This window comes from Hylobates moloch, unplaced genomic scaffold (genome assembly GCF_009828535.3).
Source record: "Hylobates moloch isolate HMO894 unplaced genomic scaffold, HMol_V3 SCAFFOLD_14, whole genome shotgun sequence".
Lineage (NCBI taxonomy): Eukaryota > Metazoa > Chordata > Mammalia > Primates > Hylobatidae > Hylobates > Hylobates moloch.
The window spans coordinates 44,411,369-44,439,101 of NW_026652289.1; the positions used below are offsets into that span (position 1 = coordinate 44,411,369).

General features: G+C 47.9%; 1 protein-coding gene across 5 annotated transcripts; it reads left to right on the forward strand.

Moving 5' to 3' along the window:
* The first annotated feature begins 1,395 nt into the window (after window positions 1–1,395).
* On the forward strand, window positions 1,396–26,651 carry ZSCAN2 (zinc finger and SCAN domain containing 2). Of its 5 annotated transcripts, XM_058427345.1 has the most exons (4): window positions 1,434–1,575; window positions 4,475–4,988; window positions 5,121–5,213; window positions 23,491–26,651. In XM_058427345.1, the coding sequence occupies exons 2-4, from the start codon at window positions 4,583–4,585 to the stop codon at window positions 24,927–24,929; spliced, it is 1,938 nt and encodes a 645-aa protein (XP_058283328.1). In that variant the 5' UTR covers window positions 1,434–1,575; window positions 4,475–4,582; the 3' UTR covers window positions 24,930–26,651. The 5 variants fall into 5 exon arrangements, with proteins under 5 accessions (XP_032031414.1, XP_032031416.1, XP_058283328.1 ...); XM_032175523.2 differs by lacking the exon at window positions 5,121–5,213 and having other exon boundaries at window positions 1,396–1,522; XM_032175525.2 differs by lacking the exons at window positions 5,121–5,213; window positions 23,491–26,651 and adding an exon at window positions 19,116–19,863 and having other exon boundaries at window positions 1,396–1,522.
* The last annotated feature ends 1,082 nt before the right edge of the window (window positions 26,652–27,733 follow it).

The following is a 27,733-nucleotide window of genomic DNA, read 5'->3' on the forward strand; positions in this document are numbered from 1 at the left end:
GACGGCTGATCACCTGAGGTCAGGAATTCAAGACCAGCCTGATCAACATGGTGAAATCCCTGTCTCTACTAAAAATACACAAAATTAGCCAGGTCTGGTGGCGCACGCCTGTAATCCCAGTTACTTGGGAGGCTGAGGCAGGAGAATCACTTAAACCTGTTAGGGGAGGATGCAGTGAGCCGAGATCGTGTCACTGCACTCCAGCCTGGGCGACAGAGGAGAAAAAAAAAAAAAGCAGTCATTTCACTGCAGGTGCCTCCAGTAATTGCTCTGTGCAAACATACACAACTATTCTATCACAGACCATTAAGGGTGTCTCTCTCCATTTTTAGATTTTCCACTTGAGTTTCCAGATAGTTTCTCACCTGTTTTCAAGCAGGGTTGGGGCAGCCGTTTCTTCAATAGCGCCAGCCGTAGGAACACAAAGATGGAGGCCAACCTCCCACACCCAGGCACCCTCCCTTCCCCCATACTGAGATTGACAAGTAAGCAACCCGGTGATCAGTACTAAAATGGAGACGTCGGCCAGGTGCGGTGGCTCACACCTGTAATTCCAGCACTTTGGGAGGCTGAAGAGGAAGGACCGCTTGAACCCAGGGGTTCGAGGCCAGCATGGGCAACATATGGAAACCCTGTCTCTGTGTGTGTGTGTGTGTGTGTATAAATAAATATATATATATACACATACACACATATATATATTTAAAAAATAAAATGGGGACGTCCAATAGGTGTACTAGGGGCGGTGTCTCTGCCTGGGGAGGTGATGATGACAGGGCAGGCTCCACCCAGGAGGAGCTGGAAGAATGGGAGTTCCGCGACAGAGGAGGCGGGGCAGGGCGTTCCTCCAAACACAGGAATATCACGTGCGAAAACAAAGGGGTGTGCGAAGACCGGGTGCATGTGTACAGCTGCAAACTGGGGAAAAGGCGCCAGGCTTGGGCGATGAGGATTTGTTCCCCCATGGATTACCTTCCTGCCCAGGGTCCGCTCTCGCCGGTCGAGGGTGCCTAACAATACTCCTTGCCACACCGTTCGCAGCTGAAAAGGTCCTTCAGGTCCGGCCATCCAACTTTCACTTTTTATAGACAAATATACAGAGGCCTTAGATAAGTGAAACGGCTTGTCTCGGGTTACAGCTCTGGCCAACACAGGATTTTTGACGGTCAGTCTGCGGATTTTCCTGCCTGTGGTCCGCAGGCACTGCCCAGGCTATCAGCCCCAAACCCTGCTCCAGGGACCGCGGTCAGGTTCGTCTCTGGGCGGACTACATCTCCCACAATGCCTTGGGCCCAGCCTCCCTCCTGCCGCCCGGCTGGGTGCCGTTTCCACCAATAGAAAGGCAGAATTTCCAGGGCCGTTCTCGGCAGCCAATGAGCGCGGCGGTGGGCAGGCCTCTCCCGTCCATTGTTCTCGGTGCCCCACGGGCTTGAGCCGGGGTGAATCTGGAGGGGCCGGGCCGAGCCCGGGGGCGCTTTTGTACGCGAAGCAGCCGCTAGAGCAGGACCTGGTCTCCTGAGAGGTGAGTCGGAGAGGCAGGCCTGGAGCCGCGCGGACCCCGAGCAGTAGCCCGAGGTGAGGGAATAGCGGGCCTGGAGCCAGCTGCTGGCAGCTCTGCTGGGGGAGGGGCGTCGGGGTCGCGCTCCATGTCCTGCGGGCCCTGCAGCCCAGATTTACGCGCCGGCTCCGCTCCGCGAACCGTCCCGGACGCGTCTCTCTGGCGGAGAGCTCCTTGCGTCTCCTACCGAGAAGCGCAGGCTTTGGACGGGAAGGGGCATTCGACGACATCCCGCGCAGCGTACACGTTTTTACAGATGGGGAAACTGAGGTTCAGAGGGGGCGTGTCGTGCCCCAAGTCAGACCGCAAATTAGCTGACCCGGCACACTTTTCCCAGGCTCCCAAGTAGGAAGAGTTCTCTTACACCATATGCCAGTGTTTCTTCTAGTCATTTGAGTAAATACACGTTGAGAGCTTCGGTTTTCCCACTAGCTTGTATTTTCTTTTTGTCCTTTTTTTTTTTTTTTTTTTTTTTTTTTTAGCTTTTGTAAACTTTTCTCCCCTTTTCATTGAGGGGGGGTTGTTAGTTGAGTCTTTATGATATAGTAATGATTTTTTTTTAATTTTTTTATTTTTGTAGAGACAGGGTCTCACTCTGTTGCCCAGGTTGGTCATGAACTCCTGGCCTCAAGCCATCTTCCCCCCTCGGCCTCCCAAAGTGCTGGAATTACAGGCGTGAGCTACAGCACCTGGGCTAAAAATAATTTTGTATTGCTTTTATAATATTTTAAGTCGTTTGCAATTCCACTGCTTTCAATACTTTGTAGATGCCGTCCCGTTCTTTTTTCCTGTGAGTTTTTTTTTTTTTTTTTTTGAGACGGAGTTTTGCTCTTGTTGCCCAGGCTGGAGTGCAGTGGCCTGATCTCCGCTCACCGCATCCTCCGCCTCCTGGGTTCAAGCGACTCTCCTGCCTCAGCCTCCGGAGTAGCTGGGATTACAGGCATGCGCCACCACGCCCGTCTAATTTTGTATTTTTAGTAGAGACGAGGTTTCTCCGTGTTGGTCAGGCTATTCTCGAACTCCCGACCTCAGGTGATCCGCCCGCCTCAACCTCCCAAAGTGCTAGGATTACAGGTCTGAGCCACCGCGCCCGGCTGTGAGTTCTCTTTTAAAGGGAATTGAGGACTTGCTGTGTCTATGGTTTTTCTGCCCTGCTGATTTTGTGTTTATCCATTATTTTCATATCAGAAGGATTATCTTAAATCATTAATGATTAATCTTTGTCAGTATAATGTTTTTTTTTTGAGACGGAGTCCCGCTCTGTCGCCCAGGCTGGAGTGCAGTGGCGCAATCTCGGCTCACTGCAAGCTCCGCCTCCCAGGTTCACGCCATTCTCCTGCCTCAGCCTCGCCGAGTAGCTGGGACTACAAGCGCCCGCCACCACGCCCGGCTAATTTTTTGTATTTTTAGTAGAGACGGGGTTTCACCGTGGTCTCGATCTCCTGACCTCGTGATTCGCCCGCCTCGGCCTCCCAAAGTGCTGGGATCACAAGCGTGAGCCACCGCGCCCGGCCTGTCAGTATAATTTTTTAAATATTAAAAACATACAGCGTAATGTGCAGATCTTAAATTTCATATGTTTGCTCTTGTGCCGCCATTGCCAAATGAAGATACTGAAAATTTCCATCATCCTAGAAGGCTCCTTTGAGCCCCTTTCCTGTCATTACCACCCAAAGGTAGCCGTTATTATAACAGTTTATTTTCTTTTTTTTCCTTTTCCTGAGATCTGGTTTTCCGCCAGGCTGGATCAGGGCACGATCTCGCTCACTGCAACTTCCTTTCCTGCCTCAGCCTCCTGAGTAGCTGGGATTACAGGCGCCCGCCACCATGCCTGGCTAATTTTTGTATTTTTGGTAGAGACGGGGTTTCACTATATTGGCCAGGCTGGTCTCGAACTCCTGACCTCAAGTGATCCGCCTGCCGAGGCCTCCCAAAGTGCTAGGATTATAGGCAACCGCGCCAAGCCTATAGCACAGTTTCTAATACATGCTACTATATGGGTGTGTCCTAGTTTATTAGCCATTCCCTGCTGCTGGATTTTTAAGGACTCAATTTTTTGGTTTTTTTTTTTCCAGATAAAGTACTGAGGGGCCGAGGCTGGATTGGAGAGTATAGGCATGTTTTAAACTTCATACTTAAAATATGGTAATAATGCAGTTGAGATATTGCCTTTCTTCCAATGAAGCTCAGAGTGCTTTGACATTTGATCCATTGCTAATCCGTAAGATGCCCCCATAAAAACAGAAACATGAGTGTTATTGTCTTTATTTATTAGGTGGTCACCGAGTTTGGTGACTAGGTTGTGTATTATTAGGTCAAGGTCACACAGTGCAAGTCGAAACTGACTTATGAGAGTCCTCAGTATTTCAGTCATGGGTTTTTCCCGGGGACTTTGCATTTGTGATAGTCATTCTTTGGTGTTTTGGAAGGAACAATGCTGTATTTTTTTGTGCTTGGGATATTTTTTTTTTTTTTTTTTTTCGAAACGGAGTCTCACTCTGTTGCCTGGGCTGGAGTGCAGTGGCGAGATCTCTACTCACTGCAACCCCCGCCTCCTGGGTTCAAGAGATTCTCCTGCCTCAGGCTCCCAAGTAGCAGGGACTACAGGCCCCCGCCACCACGCCCGGCTAATTTTTGTATTTTTAATAGAAATGTGGTTTCACCTTACCTCAGGTGATCTGCCCACCTCGGCCTCCCAAAGTGCTGGGATTACAGGCGTGAGACACTGTGCCCAGCCTTCTCTTACCACAGAGAGATGTTTTCAGGAATAAGCCATTTTTTTCTGTAAGAGGAACAGGAAACGTCTGTTGGTTTGCATATGTAAGGACCACTTGGTGGTCTGACCTGGGCTTTTGTGAGTTAGATTGCTTTAGGACAGTCTACCTATCGATTATGGTTCTCTTTTTTGTTTCTCAGAGGGACTACTTGTTGATATTTGAGGAGGGAGGTGTCTTACCTGAGAGCCTGGCTGGAGAAGACTGAGGTCCAAGGCTTGAAGCCTAAGTGATTGCCCCAGGACCGTGGATGATGGCTGCAGAGATCCCGAGAGTGACCACTTCGCTGAACCCCTTGGTCCAGGTGCCTCAAGAGGAAGATAGACAGGAGGAGGAGGTCACCACCATGATCCTGGAGGATGACTCCTGGGTGCAAGAAGCTGTGCTGCAGGAGGATGGCCCTGAGTCTGAGCCCTTTCCCCAGAGTGCTGGCAAGGGCAGCCCCCAGGAGGAGGTGACCAGGGGACCACAGGGTGCACTCGGCCGCCTCCGAGAGCTCTGCCGGCGCTGGCTGAGGCCAGAGGTACACACCAAGGAGCAGATGTTAACCATGCTGCCCAAGGAAATTCAGGCTTGGCTGCAAGAGCATCGGCCTGAAAGCAGTGAGGAGGCAGCGGCTCTGGTGGAAGACTTGACCCAGACCCTTCAGGACAGTGGTGAGACGCAGAACCTCATAGGGAGAGGGCGGGAGCACCCTAAAGGTAGAGGAGTGTGGTGTTTCGGAGGAGGAGAAGGTGGTGTCCAAGACAGAGTGAGGGGCCAGCGCCATCCCTCTGCTCTGTCTGCAGGCAGTCAGCGTGTTCATCAGCCTTTTAGTGTCCTCACTGTGTGCAATGTCAGCTCCAGAACTGCTAGGTGGGGCTTAGAGCTACATTTGAATTGTAAGCACAGTTTTTACTTCTATGTTTATTTGGAGTGGTTGGGAAGGTGATGGAAGTTAAACGAGAGGAGATGGAGACCCCTGGCACCTTCACTTGGTTGTGCAAGAAACATCCAAATAGTTCTTGGAATTAGAGAAAACAGTCTGATATTTTCAACATGTTTTTTTTTCTTCTTTTTTTTTTTTTTTTTCTTTTTTGAAACGGAGTCTCACTCTGTCACCCAGGCTGGGGTGCAGTGGCACAATTTTGGCTCACTGCAACCTCTGTCTTCTGGGTTCAAGCAGTTCTCCTGCCTCAGCCTCTTGAGTAGCTGGAATTACAGGCGCACGCCACCACGCCTGGCTGATTTTTGTATTTTTAGTAGAGACGGGGCTTCACCATGTTAGCCAGACTGGTCTCAAACTCCTAACCTCGTGATCCGCCCACCTCAGCTTCCGAAAGTGCTGGGATTACAGGCATGAGCCACCATGCCTGGCCCCAAAGTGGTTATTTTTATGAAACCAAGAGAAATGACAGGTAAATCAGCTAATAACTAGGGACTTTCTGTGGTATAAAGTAATCCTGGGCTCTTAAAATCGTAATTTCAAACTTGAGCTCTTTGCAATAGTTACTCTATTTTTTTCCGGTGTTACTAATAAGTATTGGGATCCTGGCTTGCCGTTTAACCGCTCTGTCTCCCTCCTGGTTTTCCGTTGTAAAGTGGACTCACTTGATGACCAAATATTTACTTCAGATGTACCTGTGCCTTTGGGGCTGTCTCAGGACTCGAAGGATATGGCTGCCTTTGTGCTGATGAAAACTACGGAAGTTCAGAGAAGGAAGCGTGGAGAGGAGAGGTCAGGTCAGAGAAGGCTTCCTGGAGGAGGTGACACCTAAGCAAGAGGTTGTAGAAGGGAGTAGTGTGTGGCAGCTGAGAGGAGCTGTGCTGAGCAGAGGCTCGGAAGGGCAGAGCTACGGTAGTTTATACCTTTGGGTGACAGGAGAGCTGGCTGATTGGAGTGGCAAGCGTGTTTTTAGGAAGTGGTAGGAAGTAGAGTTTGGGGGAAGGGTGGGTGAGGGCTTGGACTGAATGTCTTTGGCCTCAGCGGGTTCTTGAACTAGGGCCCCAAGGGGCATGGGAGGAAGCGGAGTTTGGCAACAGGATGTAGGTTTGATTAGGGTAGTGAGAGGCTAGGGGCAGGAGAGCAGCCAGGAAGCTCTCTTGTCTTCGGGTGTGCAGTGATGGGGGTCAGCCCCAGATGGGGCACGTGTAAGAAAGAACTGATAGTCACCATGGCTAGCACTTTCCAAGCTCTTTCTGCAAGCCAGGAAATATGCTTAGCATCTAATATGGAAAACTCATGTAATCTTCACCACCCTGGAAGATAAGCAGGATTATCATCACCAGAGATCCCTTAAGATCATGTGCCTTTGTACCAGGCAGAACCAAGATTTGAACTTACGTGTCTGCGGACATGGCCCATGTTTTTAAGCGTTGTCACATGTTTGATTCTAAGAGACACTTCCTAGTGGGTGTTGGAAGTTGAGGATGCAGATGGAATTAAGACAGTGACTACAGAGCATCTGGCCTGGAGCATTCAGAGGACTGGGAAGAGAAGAGAAGGAAACAAGGGGGTTTGGGGCAGAGACTATCACAAACTCCAGGGACTGGGAGAATGAGTAGAGCTGTCCTCTGGAGAAAGGGACTGACGCTGAAGGTCTGCAGTGACCCAGCCCTGCCCTGGGCACCTTCAGACGTGTCTCACTAAGAATCCATTGTCATTTCACAGATAGGAAATATAAGTGCAGGAAGCTCACACGGCTGTTAAGTGGTAGAGCCAGGATTCAAACCCAGACCTGTCTCTGCATAGAGATCTCAGTTTTGCTTGAAGCAAAGTGCTTGATTTTCTTTGGCCCTGAAAAAATAACTGCATTTTATTCCTCCTATTAAAATAAGCAAACCTGTCTCCCTATTACACAACTGTCTTTGCTTCCCTTCTGGTGGAGGTGACCAGTTTGTAATGAACTTCTGGATCTCCAGTCAGATACTATGGAGGAGAGAGTGATGGAGGGCTGAGGAGAGGCCTCAGGTTGTTATTTGGTTGGGGAGGCACAGAGCAGAGGTTCAGGTCTCAGCAGGTGTCAGAGGTGATTACAGCCCTTCCTATCCAGCTTGCAGCAGGGACTTTGTGCCTTTCATCTTTAAATGGGCACCTGAGATGGGAACCAGTGGGGACCATCCCAGACACGTGGGTTTGTCTGTCCCCTGCCTTCTGTCTCTGAGATTGTCTTTGTTGATCTTTGTTTAACAAACGCCCTGACCTTCCTCATGATTGCTCGCGGGAGTCCCTGCGTTTGTCTTCATCCCTTCTCAAACATTTACTCGACATAAGGCCGCGTGACCTCTATTCTGTTTGTCCAGCTTATGACCTTTGGACACATTGACCCAGCACAGAGCACTTCCAGGCCTGGTTAGTCAGTGGCGATTTAATGTTTTTCTAACGGGAACCTCTGGGCACTCACAATTCAAGTACCTTCTAATTCTAATGAAGATCGGACCTATATTAATAGATTAAGTGGCAGAGCTTATGTCTCTCTGTGACTGTTTCCTGAGGACATTTTACTCTCCATACCCAGCCCTAATCCAGGTGTGTGGAGTTTCTCACCTGAATTCTTGGAGCAGCTGCCAAACTGAACCTGTCTTCAGCTTCTGCCCCTTCATCGCAGCTCTTCCACTTCTACCAGAGTGATGGGGCACTGCTGCTTAAAAACCTTCATGAGCTTCCCAGTATCTACCAAATCAAGCATGACCTCCGTGTTCTGCTTGGAATCCCTGGCTCTATGGGACCTGGCCCAGACCTCCCCTGCAGTCTTTTCCAACCCCGACCCCCCATGCTCTATCCCCACTCCATTCATACCAGATCTTGCTCTTTCTTGAACACAGCCTGTGCTTTTGTTTTTGTTTTTGTTTTTGTTTTTTTGAGACAGGGTCTTGCTCCGTCCCCCAGGCTGGAGTGCAGTGGTGCCATCTGGGCTCACTGCAACCTCCACTTCCTGGGTTCAAGTGATTCTCCTGCCTCAGCCTCCCAAGTAGCTGGGATTACAGGTGCGTGCTACCATGCCCAGCTAATTTTTGTATTTTTAATAGAGACGGTTTCATCACGTTGGTCAGACTGGTCTCGAACTCCTGACCTCAGGTGATCCACCCACCTTGGCTTCCCAAAGTGCTGGGATTACAGGCGTGAGCCACCACTCCTGGCCCTTGCTCCTGGATTTTTGGCATGGAATAGCCTTGTCCCATCTCTGTGATAAAATCCCAGTTGTTCTTTGAGTGCCCACCCGTGGAGACCCTCTTCATAAAGCTGCTCTCAAACCCTGTCCCTTTTCCCCATCCCCAGTTCCACACACCTGGGAGCACCTCTAATCACCTCTGCTAGAAGTCGTCTCCCCCAGAACATTTGGATTCTCTCTCTTGGCTTTTTATCATAGTTCACCTTCTTTTCTGTTTATATGAATACTTGTCTTATTTCTTCTAGGAACCTGTAAAATCCTAGAAGACAAGGAACCTGTTTTTTTCCTTTCTCTTTCATTCCCCCTCTTCCGTCTCTTCCACCCTACTCCCTCTTCCTTTCCCTCTCCCTTCAGTATCATGAACCTCTGAGGCCCACCCCAGAACTCCTGAATCAGACACTTTGAGGGTGGCTGGGCGTGATGGCTCACGGCTGTAATCCCAGCACTTTGTGAGGCCGAGGCAGGTGGATCACTGGAGGCCATGAGTTCGAGACCAGCCTGGCCAACATAGTGAAACCCCCATCTCTACTAAAAATACAAAAAAAATCAGCCAGGTGTGGTGGCATGTGCCTGTAATCCAAGCTACTTGGGAGGCTGAGGCAGGAGAATCGCTTGAACATGGGAGTCGGAGGTTGTAGTGAGCCGAGATTGCACCATTGCACTCCAGCCTGGGTGACAGCAAGACTCTGTCTCAAAAAAAAGAAAGAAAGAAACTTTGAGGGTGATGCCCAGCATTCTTCTAAGTGATCCTGATTCAAACTCTAGTTTGAGAACCTCTGCACTAGACCTCTGTAGACCTCTGGTTCTCAAACTCAGCCGCGCATTAGAATTACCTGGGGGCCTGGAGCCTACTCCAGGGATTCTAATTTTCTGATTTAATTGGTTTGGGGTATGGCCTGGGCAAGGGAGTTTTGAAAGTGCCCAGGTGGTTCTATTATGCAGCAAAGTGTAAAGACCACTGCCGTGGAGCTTTGTTCTTCAGGGGGTGGTCAGTGGGCCAGCAGTATAGGCTCACCTGAGAGTTTGTTAGGCATAGGACTGTCAATCTCACCCAGCCCTGCTGAAGCAAATTTGCATTTGACAAGATCTCCAGGTGATTCCTATGCTCTTTGAAGTTTGAAAAGCACTACCCAGGAGAGGAATAGAGGTTATCAACTTCAAGCCTACTCTTGTCCAACAGTTGAGTGAAAGAGTCACAGCTGACCTCTCCAGCCATCCTCAGCATCATCTGGCTTTCAGCCATCAGAGGCAACAGGTGATTTGTTTTGAGCTTGCTGCCCCAGCAAAATGCTCCCTTAATGACCACAAATGAACACATACGTTCATTTGTCTCAGCCAGAAAGGGAGTGGAGAGTGGTAGAGCTTATGTCTTTTTAAAGCTACAATTCTTAGCTTCAAAACAAAATTACTTTTATATATATATACACATATATATCTGATATATATCATATGAGATATATATATACATATATATTATATATCTGATATATATCGTATGAGATATATTTATATACACATATATATATATATATGAGAGAGAGAGAGAGAGACAAAGTTTCACTCTGTCAACCCAGGCTGTAGTGCACTGGTGTGATCATAGCTCACTATAACCTCGAACGAACTCTTGGCCTCAAGTGATCCTCCTGTTTCAGCCACCCAAAGCACTGCGATAACAGGAATGAGCCACTGTGCCCAGCCCAAAAATTACTTTTAATTTACTCAAATATTTGAAAAGTATACCAGACAGAATTCTTAAGGAGCGGTAATGTTACACCTATGAAATGTTTGGCATTCATTTATTTCACCTGATAACAGTCCATTGGTGTTTTTATCAGCAGTTTTTCAAGCAGCCAGAGTTCAGGGGGAACAATGCTCCCAGTCCCACTGGGCTTGCCAGGGCAGCGCTCTAATGCGGAGAGCCCCAGTGAGAATGGAGCTGGGCATACCCTATATCGGAACCACTTCTCTATTTTAGACCAGTGGCTGAGACACAGGGGTAGGTCACAGTCAGGCAGGAAGGGGCTGGAGAAGAATTTTGAGCCAAACACACACCAAAGCACCAAAGATTGTGACCAGTTTATTTCATTGTTACAGAAAAGTCAGGTCTATCCCCTATTGACATGAGTCTTCCCCATGTTCATTCTGGTATGCTCTATGGTGTGGGACAGAAAGAAGAGGCCTGTGGCCAAGCGAGGACACGCAGGGCCCTGTGAATGGCCATGGGAATTTGTGCTATGCACGTGAGGCCAGAGCACACGTGGCAAGTGCAAGAAATACAAGGACCATTGGCTTAGATCGAGCTATGGTGGCAGCTTTTGTCCACTGACAGATAAGGGGAGAGGTCCTGTGGCCCTTTAGGAACTGTTCCAGTGAAGGATTTTTGGACAGTGGTCAAATCATTTTGAAAAAACTAAAATTGGATACCTACTTTACAGCTTACAAAGAAATAGATCCCTGCTTTACAAGTTACACAAAAATAGATCCCAGATGGATTATAGATCTGTAATAGACAGGATCTGAAATGACACATGAGAGAATATTTTTGTAATCTTAGCATGCGGGAAGGACTTTCATGTTTGTTTGACAGGAACCTCTAGGCACTCACAATTCTATAAGTATGAAGTGTGAATAAGCAATACAGAAGTCATCAAAGCTAGATTGGACTCAAAACAGAAGTCTTTCCTTTTTTTTTTTTTTTTTTTTTTTTTTTTTTTTTTTTGAGATGGAGTCTCACCCTGTCGCCCAGGCTGGAGTGCAGTGGCGCCATCTTGGCACTGCAACCTCCGCCTCCCGAGTTCAAGTGATTCTCCTGCCTCAGCCTCCCGAGTAGCCGGGACTACAGGCACCCACCACCACTCCCGACTAATTTTTGTATGTTTAGAAGAGATGGGGTTTCACCATGTTGGTCAGGCTGGTCTCAATCTCCTGAACTCAGGCAATCCGCCCGCCTCTGCCTCCCAAAGTGCAGGGATTACAGGCGTGAGCCACTGCACCCAGCCAAAACAGAAGTGTTTCACATAAAAAAGGATACTGTGAATCAAGTTAAAAGACAGTATACACATTAGGAGGAAATATTTGCATCCAAGTCTGTAATGTAGCAGATCATGAGTCAAAATCCTTGATCTACAAGAGCCTCTGCAAATTCATAAGAAAAATCAGCCAAGTAGAATAAAAGGTAAAAGATATAAACAAGCAATTTAGAAATGAAGAATTAAAAATTATGAAAATATGGCTGGGCATGGTGGCTCACGCCTGTTATCCCAGCACTTTAGGAGGCCAAGGTGGGCGGATCACGAGGTCAGGAGTTCGAGACTAGCCTGATCATCATGGTGAAACCCCGTCTCTATGAAAAATACAAAAATTAGTTGGGCATGGTGGCATGCGCCTGTAATCCCAGCTACTCAGGAGGCTGAGGCAGGAGAATTGCTTGAACCCGGGAGGCAGAGGTTGTAGTGAGCTGAGATCGCACCACTACACTTCAGCCTGGGCGACAGTGAGATTCCGTCTCACAAAGAAAAAAAAAAGAAAATATGTTCTTATGAATTATCAGGGAAAATACCTATTACAGCAAGATACTATTAGATACTATTATTGCACCTAGCAGACCATCAGATTTAAGAGTGTTTCTAGGCCGGGTGTGATGGCTCACACCTGTAATCCTAGCACTTTGGGAGGCCAAGGCAGGTGGATCACCTGAGGTCAGGAATTCAAAACCAGCCAGGCCAACATGGTGAAACCCCATCTCTACTAAAAATACAAAAATTAGCTGGGCATGGTGGCATGCGCCTATAGTCCCAGCTACTCAGGAGGCTGAGGCAGAGAATCTCTTGACCTGGGAGGCAGAGGTTGCAGTGAGCAGAGATCACACCACTGTACTCCAGCCTGGGCAACAGAATGAGACTCTGCCTCAAAAAAAAAAAAAAAAAAAAAAGAGAGAGATGGGGTCTCACTCTATTGCCCAAGCTGGTCTTAAATTCCTGGCCTCTGCCTTTTCCTCCCAAAGTGCTGGGATTACAGGCATGAGCCAACATGTTTAGCCCATATATTATTTTTTATTATTTTAACAATTTTTAGAATACAGGTCAGTAGCGTTAAGTACATTCACATTGTTGTACAATCACTAGTATCCATCTACAGAACTTTTTCCTCTCAAGCTGAAACTCTGTGTCCATTAAACCATAATTCTGCATTCCCCCTCCCCCAACCCCTGGCAATGACCATTCCACTTTCTCTGTGATTTTGATGACCCTAATACCTCGTATAAGCGGTTTGTCTTTTTGTGTCTGGCTCTTTTCACCTAGTATAATGCCCTCAAGGTTGAGGCCAACCCATTTTGGAGCATGGGTCAGAATTTCATTTCCTTTTCAAAGCTGAATAATATTTCACTGTATGTATATACCATATTTATTCACCTGTTGATGGACATTTGGGTTGTTTCCACCTTTTGGCTGTTGTGATTCATGTAATTCTTGAACATGATACACAAATATCTGTTCTAGTCTGGGCTTTCAGTTTTGGGGGGGTTATATACTTAGAATTAAAATTGCTGGATTAGGCCAGGTGTGGTAGCTGACGCTTACAATCCCAGCACTTTGGGAGGCCAAGGTGCACAGATCACTTGAGGTCAGGAGTTCGAGACCAGCCTAGCCAACATGGTGAAACCCTGTCTCTACTAAAAATACAAAAATTAGGTGGGCTTGACAGGAGGTGCCTGTAATCCCAGCTACTCCAGAGGCTGAGGTAGGAGAATTACTTGAACCTGGGGAGGCGGAGGTTGCAGTGAGCCAAGATTGTGCCACTGCACTCCAGCCTGGGTGACAAAGCGAGATCTTGTCTCAAAAATAAAAAATAAAAAAAGCGAGACATTCTTACCTATATCCTTAATGCCTGACTCATTTCTGTGTTTTGGGAGGCTGAGATGGGAGGTGAGAGGATCACTTGAGCCCAGGAGTTCAAGGCAAGCCTGGGTGACATAGTGAGACCCCATCTTTTAAGAAAAATTTAGCCAGGTGCAGTGGCTCATGCCTGTAATCCCAACATGTTGGGAGGCAGAGGCGGACGGATCACGAGGTCAGGAGTTCGAGACCAGCCTGGCCAACATGGTGAAACCCCGTCTCTACGAAAAATACAAAAAAATTAGACGGGCATGTGGTGGTGTGCACCTGTAATCCCAGCTACTGGGGAGGCTAAGTTAGGAGAATTGCTTGAACCCAGGAGACAGAGATCACGCCACTGCACTCCAGCCTGGGTGACAGAGCAAGACTCCGTCTCAAAAAAAAAAAAAAAAAAAAAATTTTTTTTTTAAATTAGCCAGGCATGGTGGCACACACCTATAGTCCCAACTACTTGGGGGCTGAGGTGGGAGGATCTCACTTGAGCCTGGGAGGTCAAGACTTAAGTGAGCCAAGATCCCACCACTGCACTCCAGCCTGGCAGACAGTGATATACTGTCTCAAAAAACAACAACAGGCCAATCGTGGTGGCTCACACTGTCATCCCAGCACTTTGGGAGGCTGAGGCGGGTGGATCACCTGAGGTCAGGAGTTTGAGACCAACCTGGCCAACACGGTGAAACCCCATCTCTACTAAAAATACAAAAATTAGCTGGGAGTGATGGTGGGCGCCTGTAATCCCAGCTACTCAGGAGGCTGAGGCAGGAGAATCGCTTGAATCTGGGAGGCAGAGGTTGCCAAGATCGCGCCAATGCACTCCAGCCTAGGCGACAGAGCAAGACTGTCTCAAAAAACACAAAACAAAACAGAAAACAACAACAAGAACAAAGTGGGCCGGGCATGGTGGCTCACGCCTGTAATCCCAGCACTTTGGGAGGCCGAGGTGGGCGGATCACGAGGTCAGGAGATGGAGACCATCCTGGCTAACACGGTGAAACCCCGTCTCTACTAAAAATACAAAAAAAAAATTAGCCGGGCGAGGTGGCGGGCGCCTGTAGTCCCAGCTACGCGGGAGGCTGAGGCAGGAGAATGGCGTGAACCCCGGGGGGGCGGAGCCTGCAGTGAGCCGAGATCGCGCCACTGCACTCCAGCCTGGGTGAAAGAGCGAGACTCCGTCTCAAAAAAAAAAAAAAACAAGAACAAAGTGGATGTCTGGGCCATCCAGCCTCTTACTCATAAGCCTGCTTCCTCAGAAGCCGCCTCCCTACATCTACTCATATCCACAGAATGTGCTCCTCTTGGCATCCTGGAGTAGCCAAAGCCATTTCTATCAGCAAAATTTTTTTTTTTTTTTTTAATTCCCAGCTGCCACCATCTCCTCTCATCTCCATTCACAACATGGTAAGAATATTATTTTTGTGTCTGACCAAAACCAGTTTCTGAGTGTTCATTTTCTTAATTGGCCACCAATAAATAAAGGAGGGACTCGCCTCCCTAGAACGTGCTCTGCTGTGTGCTCTGGATCTCATAGGGGCCAGCCTTTCTCAGGGAGCCTGGAGGGGGCCAGGGATCCCTTATTCTTCCCGGCTCAGTGACTTTTTCCCATTTTGGAGGCCTTTGTCAGGCAGATCACCTGAAGGGCCACTCTTTTCTGTCCTGTAGAATGACTCCTGTGTCTCTCTGTTCTCAGAGGGCAACTTGTGAAGAACTGCCAACCCTCCTTTGGTCTTCACTGGATAGCAGTGGTCTTTGTAAAGATAGGACTGGTCTTTGAGCAGTACAGTGAAGGGGTTATTGGGCCTGGATTCTACTTAGAGGGACCTCTGTAGTGAGGTTTATGATATGTTATACAGCAGCGTAGAAATGACCTTCTAAGGGCCAGGCGCGGTGGCTCACACCTGTAATCCCAGCACTTTGGGAGACCGAGGCAGGTGGATCACGAGGTCAGGAGATCGAGACCATCCTGGCTAACACGGTGAAACCCTGTCTCTACTAAAAATACAAAAAAATTAGCTGGATGTGGTGGCGGGCGCCTGTAGTCCCAGCTACTCGGGAGGCTGAGGCAGGAGAATGGCATGAACCCGGTAGGCGGAGCTTGCAGTGAGCCGAGATCATGCCACTGTACTCCGGCCTGGACGACAGAGTGAGACTGCGTCTCAAAAGAAAAAAAAAAAAGGAAATGACATTCTAACCAAAATTGGGATTGGGAGGAATAAGGTGGTTTTATAGGCTATGTTCTTTGATTGTCTTATTTGTAATACCTGGGAGTTCAAAGACTTGACATTTAAAAGAAGATAGCCCCATAAATTAAGTATCACACTTAAAGGCTGCCAGATTTTAAAGAAATTCTTTCATATGTTCATCTAATAGTTTGATGATGCTATTTGGGTTTTTTGTTTTTTGTTTTAACATTTAAATCTTAGATCCATTTAGGATTTGTCCGTTTCTGGGTCCAGCTTGTATTTTTCCATTTGAATTGAATTTTTCCAGTTTTCCCTAACTAGTTCTTCCAGCATCATTTATTGTATGTTGTGTCTCTTCTCCATGGATTTAAGAGGCCAACCGTATTGTATGCTAAATTTTCATAGTCATTATACAGATTCTCTTTTCTGTTCTCCTGGCCTGTCTATTCATGTTCCACTTGTATTAAATTCTGAACTTAATATCTATTGAATCTATTTCTGGAGTTTTTATTTTGTTTATTTGGTCTGATTGTCTATTAATGTTTTAATTATTGAGATTTCATAATGTTTTTGTTTTTGTTTTTGAGACAGAGTCTCGCTCTGTTGCCCAGGCTGGAATGCAGTGGCATGATCTCGGTTACACTGCAACCTCTGCCTCCTGGGTTCAAGCGATTCTCCTGCCTCAGCCTCCCAAGTAGGTGGGATTACAGGCGCCCACCACCACACCCAGCTAATTTTTGTATGGGGTTTCACCATGTTGGCCAGGGTAGTCTAGAACTCCTGACCTCAGGTGATTCACTCGCCTTGGCCTCCCAAAGTTTTGGGATTACAGGCATGAGCCACTGCACCTGGCCGAGATTTCATAATGTTTTAACATCTGACAGAGATAGTCCTTCTCCCCTCCAATTTTAGTCAATAATCTTTCTTTTTTTTTTTGAGATAGAGTCTCACTCTGTCACCCAGGCTGGAGTGCAGTGGCGCAATCTCTGCTCACTGCAACCTCCACCTCCTGGGTTCAACGATTCAACGATTCTCCTGCCTTAGCCTCCCAAGTAGCTGGGATTACGGGCATGTACCACCGTGCCCAGCTCATTTTTGTATTTTTAGTAGAGATGGGGTTTCACCATGTTGGCCAGGCTGGTCTCGAACTCCTGACCTTGTGATCTGCCCACCTCTGCCTCCCAAAGTGCTGTGATTACAGGTGTGAGCCACTGCTCCTGGCCTCTTTTTTTTTTTTTTTCCAGAGACAGAGTCTCTCTCTGTCACCCAGGCTGGAGTACAGTAGCATGATCATAGCTTACTATAACCTCAAACTCCTGGCCTCAAGCAATCCTCCCACCTCAGGTTCCTGAGTAGCTGGGACTACAGGCAAGTGCCAACACACCCGGCTAATTTTGTTATTTTTTGTAGAGATGAGGTCTTGCTGTGTTGCTCAGGCTGGTCTTGAACTCCTGGCCTCACGCAGTCCTCTCACCTCAGCCACCCAAAGTGCTGGGATCCTGGCAATAATCCCATCTTTCTTAATGTTTATTTTTGCAAACCTCGACTGAAGCTGCATGCTTTACCACTTTTAAATGTGAATTCTTTGAATTCCCAGGTTATTACAGATGAGGCAATCAGCGAACATATCCTATAAACCACCTTATTTCTCCCAACCCCAGTTTTGGTTAGAATGTCATTTCTACACTGCCGTATAACATTTACAAGCTCTGTAATCACCCTAATTGCCATGGTAGTTTTAGTCTTCATTCTAAAGTTAAATTTATTAGGTGTTCACCCCCCAGCAGTCCATTAATTTGTGTACGTTCAAAGCTGTTTGCCTATAGGTTTATACTTGAAGGATAGTTTTGTCGAATATAGAGAAATCTTTTTTTTTTTTTCCTGAGATAGAGTCGCCCAGGCTGGAGTGCAGTGGCGCTATCTCAGCTCACTACGACCTCCGCCTCCTGGGTTCAAGCAGTTCTCCTGCCTCAGCCTCCCGGGTAGCTGGGATTACAGGCACGTGCCACCACACCCAGCCTGAATATAGAGAAATCTGAAACCAGTTGATTTTCTTTCCCCTTGTAAGTGATTTGATCCTTTTGATGTTGTCCACTGGTCTCACTGTTAGCCACCCTGGGTTAGTTTTTGTTGGCCCATGGTATAGCTTTCACAGGTTCTTATATCCTTATAGGTTATATCTTTAAGTATTAGTTCTTTTTTTTTTTTTTGAGATGGAGTCTCGCTCTGTTGCCCAGGCTGGAGTGCAGTGGTGCGATCTCAGCTCACTGTAACCTCCACCTCCCGGGTTCAAGCGATTCTCCTGCCTCAGCCTCCTGGGTAGCTGGGACTACAGGTGTCTGTCACCACACCCAGCCAATTTTTGTATTTTTTTAGTAGAGACGGGGTTTCACCATATTTATTGGCCAGGCTGGTCGCGAACTGCCGACCTTGTGATCCGCCTGCCTCGGCCTCCCAAAGTCCTGGGATTACAGGCGTGAGACACCGCGCCCTGGCCTTTAAGTACTAGTTCTATTGCTTTGTTTTTTTGAGAACTCCAGTTATGTTTACTGATTGTCCTTTTGCCTAACTTCTGTTTCTATCTTTTTGTTTAAGATAGGGTGTCACTCTGTCACCCGGGCTGGCGTCCAGTGGTACAAACATGGCTTACTGCAGCCTCTGCCTCCTGGCCTCAAGCAATCGTCCTGCCTTGGTCTCTTAAGTAGCTGGGTCTACAAGTGTGTACAGCCACACCTGGCTAATTTTTGTATTTTTTTGTAGAGATGATGGGGTGTTGCCATGTTTCCCAAGCTGTCCCAAACTGCTGGGCTCAAGCGATCCACCTGTCTTGGACTCCCAAAGTGCTGGGATTACAGACCTGAGCCAACGCACCTGGCCCTCCATCATTCTTCTTAATCCTTTTAACCTGTTCCTTTGTTTCCATTTCCTGTCATTGCTTTCTTATTTTGGTCCTCTTTTTCCCATTCTGTGCTTTCCAAGATGCCTATTCCCATTGTGCTCCTTTTGCTATTGTCTTCATTTCTCTGGCTGATTTTCCCTCCTTTCCTGAGTTCTTCTAGTGTACATTTAATCTCTTCCCGTTGTCTCACCGTCCCTTCTTCAAGCTCTACTCTGTGGTATTCCTTTATAAAGGCAGTTGCCTCATTTAATTATTTTTATGGATGGAAATGATCACTTTTCTCAGTAATAGTAATTCCTTGGGCCGGGCGCAGTGGCTCAAGCCTGTAATCCCAACACTTTGGGAGGCCGAGGCAGTTGGATCACTTGAGGTCAGGAGTTCGAGACCAGCCTGGCCAACATGGTGAAGCCCCATCTCTATTAAAAATACAAAAACAATGAGCCGGGGGTGGTGGTGTGCACCTGTAATTCCAGCTACTCAGGAGGCTGAGGCAGGAGAATCGCTTGAACCCGGGAGGCAGAGGTTGCAGTGAGCCAAGATTGTGCCACTGCACTCCAGCCTGGGCGACAGAGTGAGACTTCATCTCACAAAAATAAATAAATAAATACCTTGGATTAATGTGCGTGGGTCAAAGGCTCTTTCCTTCTCTGCTTTCCAGAAACAGCTTCCTGCGTACATGGCTGCCCTGTGTGATTCCGGTTGCAGCCTCACCTCCTTTGCCTCTCTGAACCAAAGAAACCAGCCCTGCTTACCCCAGTTCCCAAACACAGGAAGTGACTTTCTGCCTGAGCTTTCTGAGTTCTGTTCCCTCTCACCCCAGGGTTTTCCATGCTTATTCATTGCACTTCCTTCCTCATTGCTCCTACCCAGTCTGCTGTTTTGGGAAGCCCTGACATGTATTTTGGTGTCTACATATTTTATCTTCTGATTTCACTGAAAATAAAATTGGATTTTACTTGTTTTCCTTGTTGCTTCCGAGCTCATTCGAGAGCTAACCAGTTCTGATTTTAAAACAGCAAAAACAGCCTTATTAGCTAATGTTACCTATTCAATTACTAAAATCACCCAAAAATATGTTTTTGGGCACGTTAGTTTGCTAAAAATAAATCAGGGCCTTGGCCTGCAGGTTATTCTAGAAGAGAGATGATAGCAGGGCTCTATGCTCAAAACTTGCCAAAAAACTGTCTTCCGGCCAGACATGGTGGCTCACGCCTATAATCCCAGCACTCTGGGAGGCTGAGGCGGGCAAATCACCTGAGGTTGGGAGTTCGAGACCTGTCTGACCAACATGGAGAAACCCTGTCTCTACTAAAAATACAAAATTAGCCGGGCATGGTGGCACATGCCTGTAATCCCAGTTACTTGGGAGGCTGAAGCAGGAGAATCGGTTGAGCCCGGGAAACAGAGGTTGCAGTGAGCCAGGATCGCACCACTGCACTCCAGCCTGGGCAACAAGAGCAAAACTGTCTCAAAAAAAAAACTGTCTTCCATGGCCAGGCGCGGTGGCTCACGCCTGTAATCCCAGCACTTTGGGAGGCCAAGGTGGGCGGCTCACTTGAGGTCAGGAGTTTGAGACCAGCCTGGCCAACGTGGTGAAACCCTATCTCTACTAAAAATACAAAAATTAGCCACGCGTGTTGGCGTGTGCCTGTAGTCCCAGCTACTCAGGAGGCTGAGGCAGGAGAATTGCTTGAACCTGGGAGGCGGAGCTTGCCCTGAGCCAGGATTGCGCCCCTGCATTCCAGGCTGGGTGACAGAGTGAGACTCCAGAAAAAACCAAAACTGTCTTGCAGGAAGTTGAGGAAGCACAGAATTCCTGGTTCTGCCAAGTCAGAGTATACCTTGTGCCTGTATCTGTCCCCTAGTGATATGAGGGGTGGGGCTGGAGGGCAATTCTGTGAACCCACAGATTACCAGCAGCATGTGTGTCAGTGTAAGCATGGAGTGTAATTATATGCCTGTTTTCAACTTTAAAGGTGATCTTATGGCCAGGAGTGGTGGCTCATGCCTGTCATCCCAGCACTTTGGGAGGCCAAGGCAGGAGGATCACTCAAGCCCAGGAGTTTGAGACTAGCCTGGGCAACATGGCAAAACCCCATCTCTGCAAAAATACAAAAAAGTTAGCTGGGTGTGGTGGCATACATCTGTGTAATCCTAGCTAACCTGCAAGGCTAAGGTGGGAGGGTCACCTGAGCCCAGGAAGTCGAGGCTACAGTGAGTTGCAGTCTCGCTACTGTACTACCACCTCGGTGACAGACTGAGACCTTGTCTCAAAAAAATAAAAAATAAAAATAAATGTGATCTTAAATTGACTGAAGGCAAGAGTGGAGCCCAGGTCCTGCCTGAGAGGGGCATGTCCAATTTTATCATGTTCGTATGTGAGAGTTTACATTAACTTAGAGAAAATTAATTGAGCATCTAACCTTAAATAAAGTTTTTTAGCTTTAATAATAGAAATGTCACTAGGAGTTCCAGCGCGATGGCTCACGCCTGTAATCCCAGCACTTTAGGAGGCCCAGGCAGGCGGATCACCTGAGGTCAGGAGTTTGAGACCAGCCTGGCCAACATAGTGAAACCCCATCTCTACTAAAAATACAAAAATTAGCCAGGCGTGGTGGTGTGCACCTGTAGTCCCAGCTACTCTGGAGGCTGAGGCAGGAGAATCTCTTGTACTCAGGAGGCTGAGGTTGCAGTGAGCCGAGATCTCGCCACTGCAGTCCAGGCTGGGTGACCAAGTGAGACTCTGTCTCAAAAAAAAGAAAAAAGTGCAGCTTTTTTTAGGATTGAGGTCAAGAGGGAAATGTCCTCCTCAGGCTCATCAACAGGACATTGTATGGTATAAACAATGTCATCAACAACTTCCTGGCAGCATTAATGTTCCCAACAGCCATTAATTTTTTTTTTTTTTTTTTTTTTTTTTTTAGATGGAGTCTTGGCTCTGTTGCCCAGGCCGGAGTGCAGTGGCGTGATCTCGGCTCACCAAAACGTCCACCTCCCAGGTTCTAGTGATTCTCCTGCCTCAGCCTCCCAAGTAGCTGGGATTACAGGTGCCTACCACCATGCCCGGCTAATTTTTTTGTATTTTTAGTAGAGACGGGGTTTCACTATGTTGGTCAGGCTGGTCTCAAACTCCTGACCTCAGATAATCTACCCACTTTGGCCTCCCAAAGTGCTGGGATTACAGGCGTGAGCCACCATGCCCAGTGTCGGCCATTAATTTCTGATGACACTTCTTAGAGTGTCAGCCAGGGCTGTGAAGCCAACACACTGTTCAGTAAACACACTTCTGCCGGGGGTCAGAATAGTGTGATCCAGGCTCAGCTCTCTGCTGCTTTGGCCTCATCTTCGGGTAGATTTTACAGTCCCTCATCTAAGGAAGGGGCTATGTTCTTCTAGCAGTCCTCCCTAATGATTTATTTTACTCAAATATTTGGGCAGTGGAAGGTTTAACAAGTTCCTGGAAGACATTTTATATTACCAATTAAAGATCTATTCATGGCCGGGCGCGGTGGCTCACGCCTGTAATCCCAGCACTTTGGGAGGCCGAGGCGGGCAGATCAAAAGGTCAGGAGATCGAAACCATCCTGGCTAACATGGTGAAACCCTGTCTCTACTAAAAATACAAAAAATTAGCTGGGCGTGGTGGCGGGCGCCTGTAGTCCCAGCTACTCGGGAGGCTGAGGCAAGAGAATGGCATGAACCTGGGAGGCAGAGCTTGCAGTGAGCCGCATTCGCGCCACTGCACTACAGCCTGGGCCACAGAGCGAGACTCTGTCTCAAAAAAAAAAAAAGATCTATTCATAAGCTCCCACTGCAGACAAATTTGAGGGCTCTTTTAACAATCCAGTTAACTTGCTTCTAGTCATTGGTATACACACCTAGAGTCCTTATTGCATGGGCTCTGTCATCTTTCCTGTGTCTTAAATACAAAGTAATGAGGTCATAAACACCAGATACATGTTAATACAAGAAATTATTATATAAGCTCCTCTTGAGAGACTGAGCTTTAGGGAAATGTCTATGATACCAATGAAAAAAACTCATTCATGCACTCATTACATTGAATTCAGCACCAGGCATTATGGTGAGTATGGGGGTAATTGGGTAGGTACCCTGTTTATGTCCTTTAAAATTCCCACCTGACCTCATTTTCAGATGAAGACACGGGTAGTGGGGACATGGAACCCAAATCTTTAAGGCTTTGAAATTCTGGGTGATTGCCACAAAGATTATGAGGCCTGACAACCAGTCGGAATGAAATAAGCCTGGGTTTTTTTTTTCCTTCAACTTTTAAGTTCAGGGGTACGTGTGCAGGATGTGCAGGTTTGCTACAAAGGTAAATGCGTGCCATGGTGTTTTACTGCATAGATCATCCCACCACCTGGGTATTAAGCCCAGCATCCATTAGCTATTCTTCCTGATGCTCTCCCTCCCCCTCCCCCACAGGCCCCAGGGTGTGTTATTCCCCTCCATGTGCTCATGTGTTCTCTTCATTCAGCTCCTGCTTATAAGAGAAAAGATGCAGTGTTTGGTTTTCTGTTCCTGTGTTAGTTTGCTGAGGATAATGGCTTCCAATTCCATTCATGTCCCTGCAAAAGATATGATCTCATTCCTTTTTATGGCTGCATAGTATACCATGGTGTATATGTACTACATTTTCTTCATCCAGTCTATCATTGATGGGCATTTGGGTTGATTCTATGTCTTTGCTATTGTGAATAGTGCAGCATTGAACATATGTGTGCATGTATCTTTATAATAGAATGATTTATATTCCTTTGGGTATATTAAACCTGATTTTATGTCTTTGCTATTGTGAATAATGCAGCATTGAACATATGTGTGCATGTATCTTTATAATAGAATGATTATATTCCTTTGGGTATATTAAACCTGATTATTAAAGGCTTTCAGGATTTCCTAGCCTCTTTGTGTTCACTGGAAGTTTAATTTTTATAAATTCCCCTTAGTTTCCTTTTGTCATCATGACAGGGAGTTGAGTAGACATTGTATGTTTTTCTTCATTGTTTCAGATTTTGAGATACAGAGTGAAAATGGGGAGAACTGTAATCAAGACCTGTTTGAGAATGAATCACGTGAGATATTCTCAGAAATGCCTGAAGGTGAAAGTGCTCAGCACTCCGATGGGGAAAGTGACTTTGAGAGAGATGCTGGCATCCAGAGGCCCCAGGGACACACCCCAGGTGAGGACCACGGAGAGGTGCTCTCTCAGGACAGGGAAGTTGGCCAGCTCATAGGCCTGCAGGGCACCTACCTGGGGGAGAAGCCCTACGAATGTCCCCAGTGTGGGAAGACCTTCAGCCGGAAATCCCACCTCATCACACACGAGAGGACCCACACAGGAGAGAAATACTACAAATGTGATGAATGTGGAAAAAGCTTTAGTGATGGTTCAAATTTTAGTAGACACCAAACCACTCACACCGGGGAGAAGCCCTACAAATGCAGAGACTGTGGGAAAAGCTTTAGCCGGAGTGCCAACCTCATAACCCACCAGAGGATCCACACGGGGGAGAAGCCCTTCCAGTGTGCTGAGTGTGGCAAGAGCTTCAGCAGGAGTCCCAACCTCATTGCACATCAGCGCACCCACACGGGAGAGAAACCCTACTCGTGCCCCGAGTGTGGAAAGAGCTTTGGCAACCGATCCAGCCTTAACACGCATCAGGGGATCCACACTGGAGAAAAGCCCTATGAATGTAAAGAATGCGGCGAAAGCTTTAGTTACAACTCCAACCTAATCAGACACCAGAGAATCCACACAGGAGAGAAACCCTACAAATGTACTGACTGCGGGCAGAGGTTCAGCCAGAGTTCAGCCCTCATCACCCACCGGAGAACCCACACAGGAGAGAAACCCTACCAGTGCAGTGAGTGTGGGAAAAGCTTCAGCCGCAGCTCCAACCTGGCCACGCACCGGAGAACCCACATGGTGGAGAAGCCCTATAAGTGTGGGGTGTGCGGGAAGAGCTTCAGCCAGAGCTCCAGTCTGATTGCACACCAGGGCATGCACACAGGGGAGAAACCCTACGAGTGCCTGACGTGTGGGGAGAGCTTCAGCTGGAGCTCCAACCTCCTCAAGCACCAGAGGATCCACACGGGAGAGAAGCCCTACAAATGCAGCGAGTGTGGGAAATGCTTCAGCCAGCGCTCCCAGCTCGTAGTGCACCAGCGGACCCACACAGGCGAGAAGCCCTACAAATGCCTCATGTGTGGCAAGAGCTTCAGCCGGGGCTCCATTCTGGTCATGCACCAGAGAGCCCATTTGGGAGACAAGCCCTACAGGTGCCCTGAGTGTGGGAAAGGCTTTAGCTGGAACTCAGTCCTCATTATACATCAGCGAATCCACACTGGGGAGAAGCCCTACAAATGCCCCGAGTGTGGCAAAGGCTTCAGCAACAGCTCTAACTTTATCACACATCAGAGAACTCACATGAAAGAGAAACTTTATTGAAGTGGCAAAGAGCGAAAGTGAGGGACTGGCCTGGAGTGGGAGTTGCCACACTGCCCCAACAGTGATTCCCTTTCAAAGAGCTGTGCTTCCTAAACATTCTGGGGGGTTTTGCCAGAATCTTCCCCTTGCTCATCCTCATTTCCAGGACACTGTCGTTTTAGTGGTCTGAGTCAAGTCCCGTATACGTTCAAGAACAGGGCATAGGAGTGGAAGGTCTGGAAAGCTGGGTCTTTTTCCCTTACATTGGGTGACTTGATTGGCCCCCTCTGGTGATTCCTCTGTGCCTCAGTTTCCTCTTTGGTAAAACGGGGGGGAAATGTTTCTCCGTGTGGAATGGAAGACAGCATGGCCCACAACGTGGGCCGAGTCCTCAGAGAAATACTGGAAATCATTGGTATGGTTCTGGTCGTTTTGTTGTTTTGCTGCCACTCTGTTGGGCTAAGGTGCCTTCACCCCAAGCCGGTTAGTGTTCCAGGGCTCCCTGCGCATGCTAGAATCTGCTCTTCTGGCTTTGGTGTCTTGGGCTTTGATTTCAGGTCAAAATGGAGGGGTTTCTCCAGTTCTGAGTCACCCACATGAAGGTAAAGCCCCTTTCTATTTCCAGAAAGTGTCAGGAGCACAGAAACTTGAGGAAGTACAGCCTGGAGCCAGTGTCCCAGTGTCCTTTCCATTGGTAAGAGTAGGACAGGGCCTTCAGGAAAGGGGTAAACCGAGGACATTTCAGTGCTTGCTTTTGTCTCTGGCTACTGTCCTGTGGTACGTCAGCTACCAGGGGAACACATTTTTTCTCGTGGGGTTTTGTCCTGGAGAGTGTAGTGAAGTCCGAGAGCCCCAGCTGCCAACCCATGGTGGATGGTAACTTCTGTCTCATCAAGAGTAAAACAGTCCTGTACGCAGCAGGGTGGGTTTGTGCCTTTGGCCCAACGGATACATAGCCCCATAATTTCTGAATTATTCTATGCACTTGTTTCCCTCTTCTTTTATTTTTTATTTGATATATGCCAACCTAGAATCCTGTCAGGTAGCTTTTGTATACTAAGAACATTATTTTTTTTTTTATTATTATTTTTTTTTGAGACGGAGTCTCACTCTGTCACCCAGGCTGGAGTGCAGTGGTGCGATCTCAGCTCACTGCAAGCTCCGCCTCCTGGGTTCATGCCATTCTCCTGTCTCAGCCTCCCGAGTAGCTGGGACTACAGGTGCCCATCACCACCCCCGGCTAATTTTTTTATTTTTTATTTTTAGTAGAGACGGGGTTTCACTGTGTTAGCCAGGATGGTTTCGATCTCCTGTCCTCGTGATCCGCCCGCCTTGGCCTCCCAAAGTGCTGGGATTACAGGCATGAGCCAGCGCACCCGGCCAAGAACATTATTTTTAAAGAAGTGCTAACTTTGAGGATGTATCTGTTCCCTGGAGATATTTGGGCTTGAATCAGGAGTTTGTCCTACAGGTGTTGCCCTTGATTTCGGGGTGCTACCAGGGCTTTGTTCTCGAGATCCTTGCACCTGGAGAGTAAAGACGGGCATGATGGCAGGTGAAGGGGTTTGCTGTGAAGGAAGAGGAGATAAGGCGTTTCGAGGAAATGGGAAACTGCCTCCTCCTACACATGGGGCCTGTGCTCAGAATGGGCTTAGTTCTTATAGGATGGATGCTCAGTATTCCTTAATAAAGTAGAGTTCCATTCTTTTCCTGAGTCTGTCTTTTACTGTGTTAAAAACCTGAACTAGGCTGGGTGTGGTGGCTCACACCTGTAATCCCAGCACTTTTGGGAGGCTGAGGCGGGTGGGTCACGAGGTCAGGAGATCGAGACCATCCTGGCTAACACGGTGAAACCCCGTCTACTAAAAATACAAAAAATTAGCCGAGCATGGTGGCGGGCGCCTGTAGTCCCAGCTACTTGGGAGGCTTAGGCAGGAGAATGGCATGAACCCAGGAGGTGGAGCTTGCAGTGAGCCGAGAGTGCACCACTGCACTGCAGCCTGGGTGACAGAGCAAGACTCCATCTCAAACAAAAAGTCTACAATAAATGGTACAAAGAGCCGGCACAGTGGCTCACACCTGCAATCCCAACACTTTGGGAGGCCGAGGTGGGTGGATTGCCTGAGCTCAGGAGTTCAAGACCTCCCTGGGCAACATGGCAAAACCTCGTCTCTACAAAAAATACAAAAAGTAGCTGGGCGTGGTGGCAGGCGCCTGTGGTTCCAGCTACTCTGGAGGCTGAGGCAGGAGAATAGCTTGAACCCCGGAGGGGCAGAGGTTGCAGTGAGCTGAGGTCGCCCCACTGCACTCCAACCTGGGTGACAGAGCAAGACTCTGTCTTCAAAAGGAAAAGAAAAAGAAAAGCAAGCAAAAGATAACCAAAAACACAATCACTTCACCCTCAGCGTGGCCCTCCGGTCCACCTCTGCAAGTCTTTTACCTGACTTTCGTCACTTCCCTTTCCCAGTCCCCACAATGGCTGTGTACCCTTTGGCCATTCTCAGAATGTCAGCTCCCAGGCTCAGCTCACAACTGAGAACCTTGAACCCGTCAGGCGTGAATTCTCTCTGTTTCCCACCTCCAGGCTAACGAACTCTGGGCTCCCTCAGCCTCTCACCCCTACCCTCAGCCTGGAGCTATGCTTTCAGCTTCATAGTAACCTCCACCCGGAGCTTCCCCTCCACTTCTCCAGAATCAGGACCTTGCCCCATCAGCTCTTTCCTGTCTTGATTTCAATTCTCTCTCTTGGCTTCTTCCTGCCACCTACTCACCCGCTGAAGTTGTTCCTGGAATCTCAAACTCAGAATGTCTCCTGACTGCCTCTC

Coding starts and splice junctions, on each gene's coding strand:
- ZSCAN2 (XM_058427345.1), top strand. CDS start 4,583: ATGATGGCTGCAGAGATCCCGAGAGTGACCACTTCGCTGAACCCCTTG. Junction 4,989..5,120: donor CCAGACCCTTCAGGACAGTG/GTGAGACGCAGA, acceptor CTCTGTCTGCAG/GCAGTCAGCGTGTTCATCAG. Junction 5,214..23,490: donor CTTAGAGCTACATTTGAATT/GTAAGCACAGTT, acceptor TCATTGTTTCAG/ATTTTGAGATACAGAGTGAA.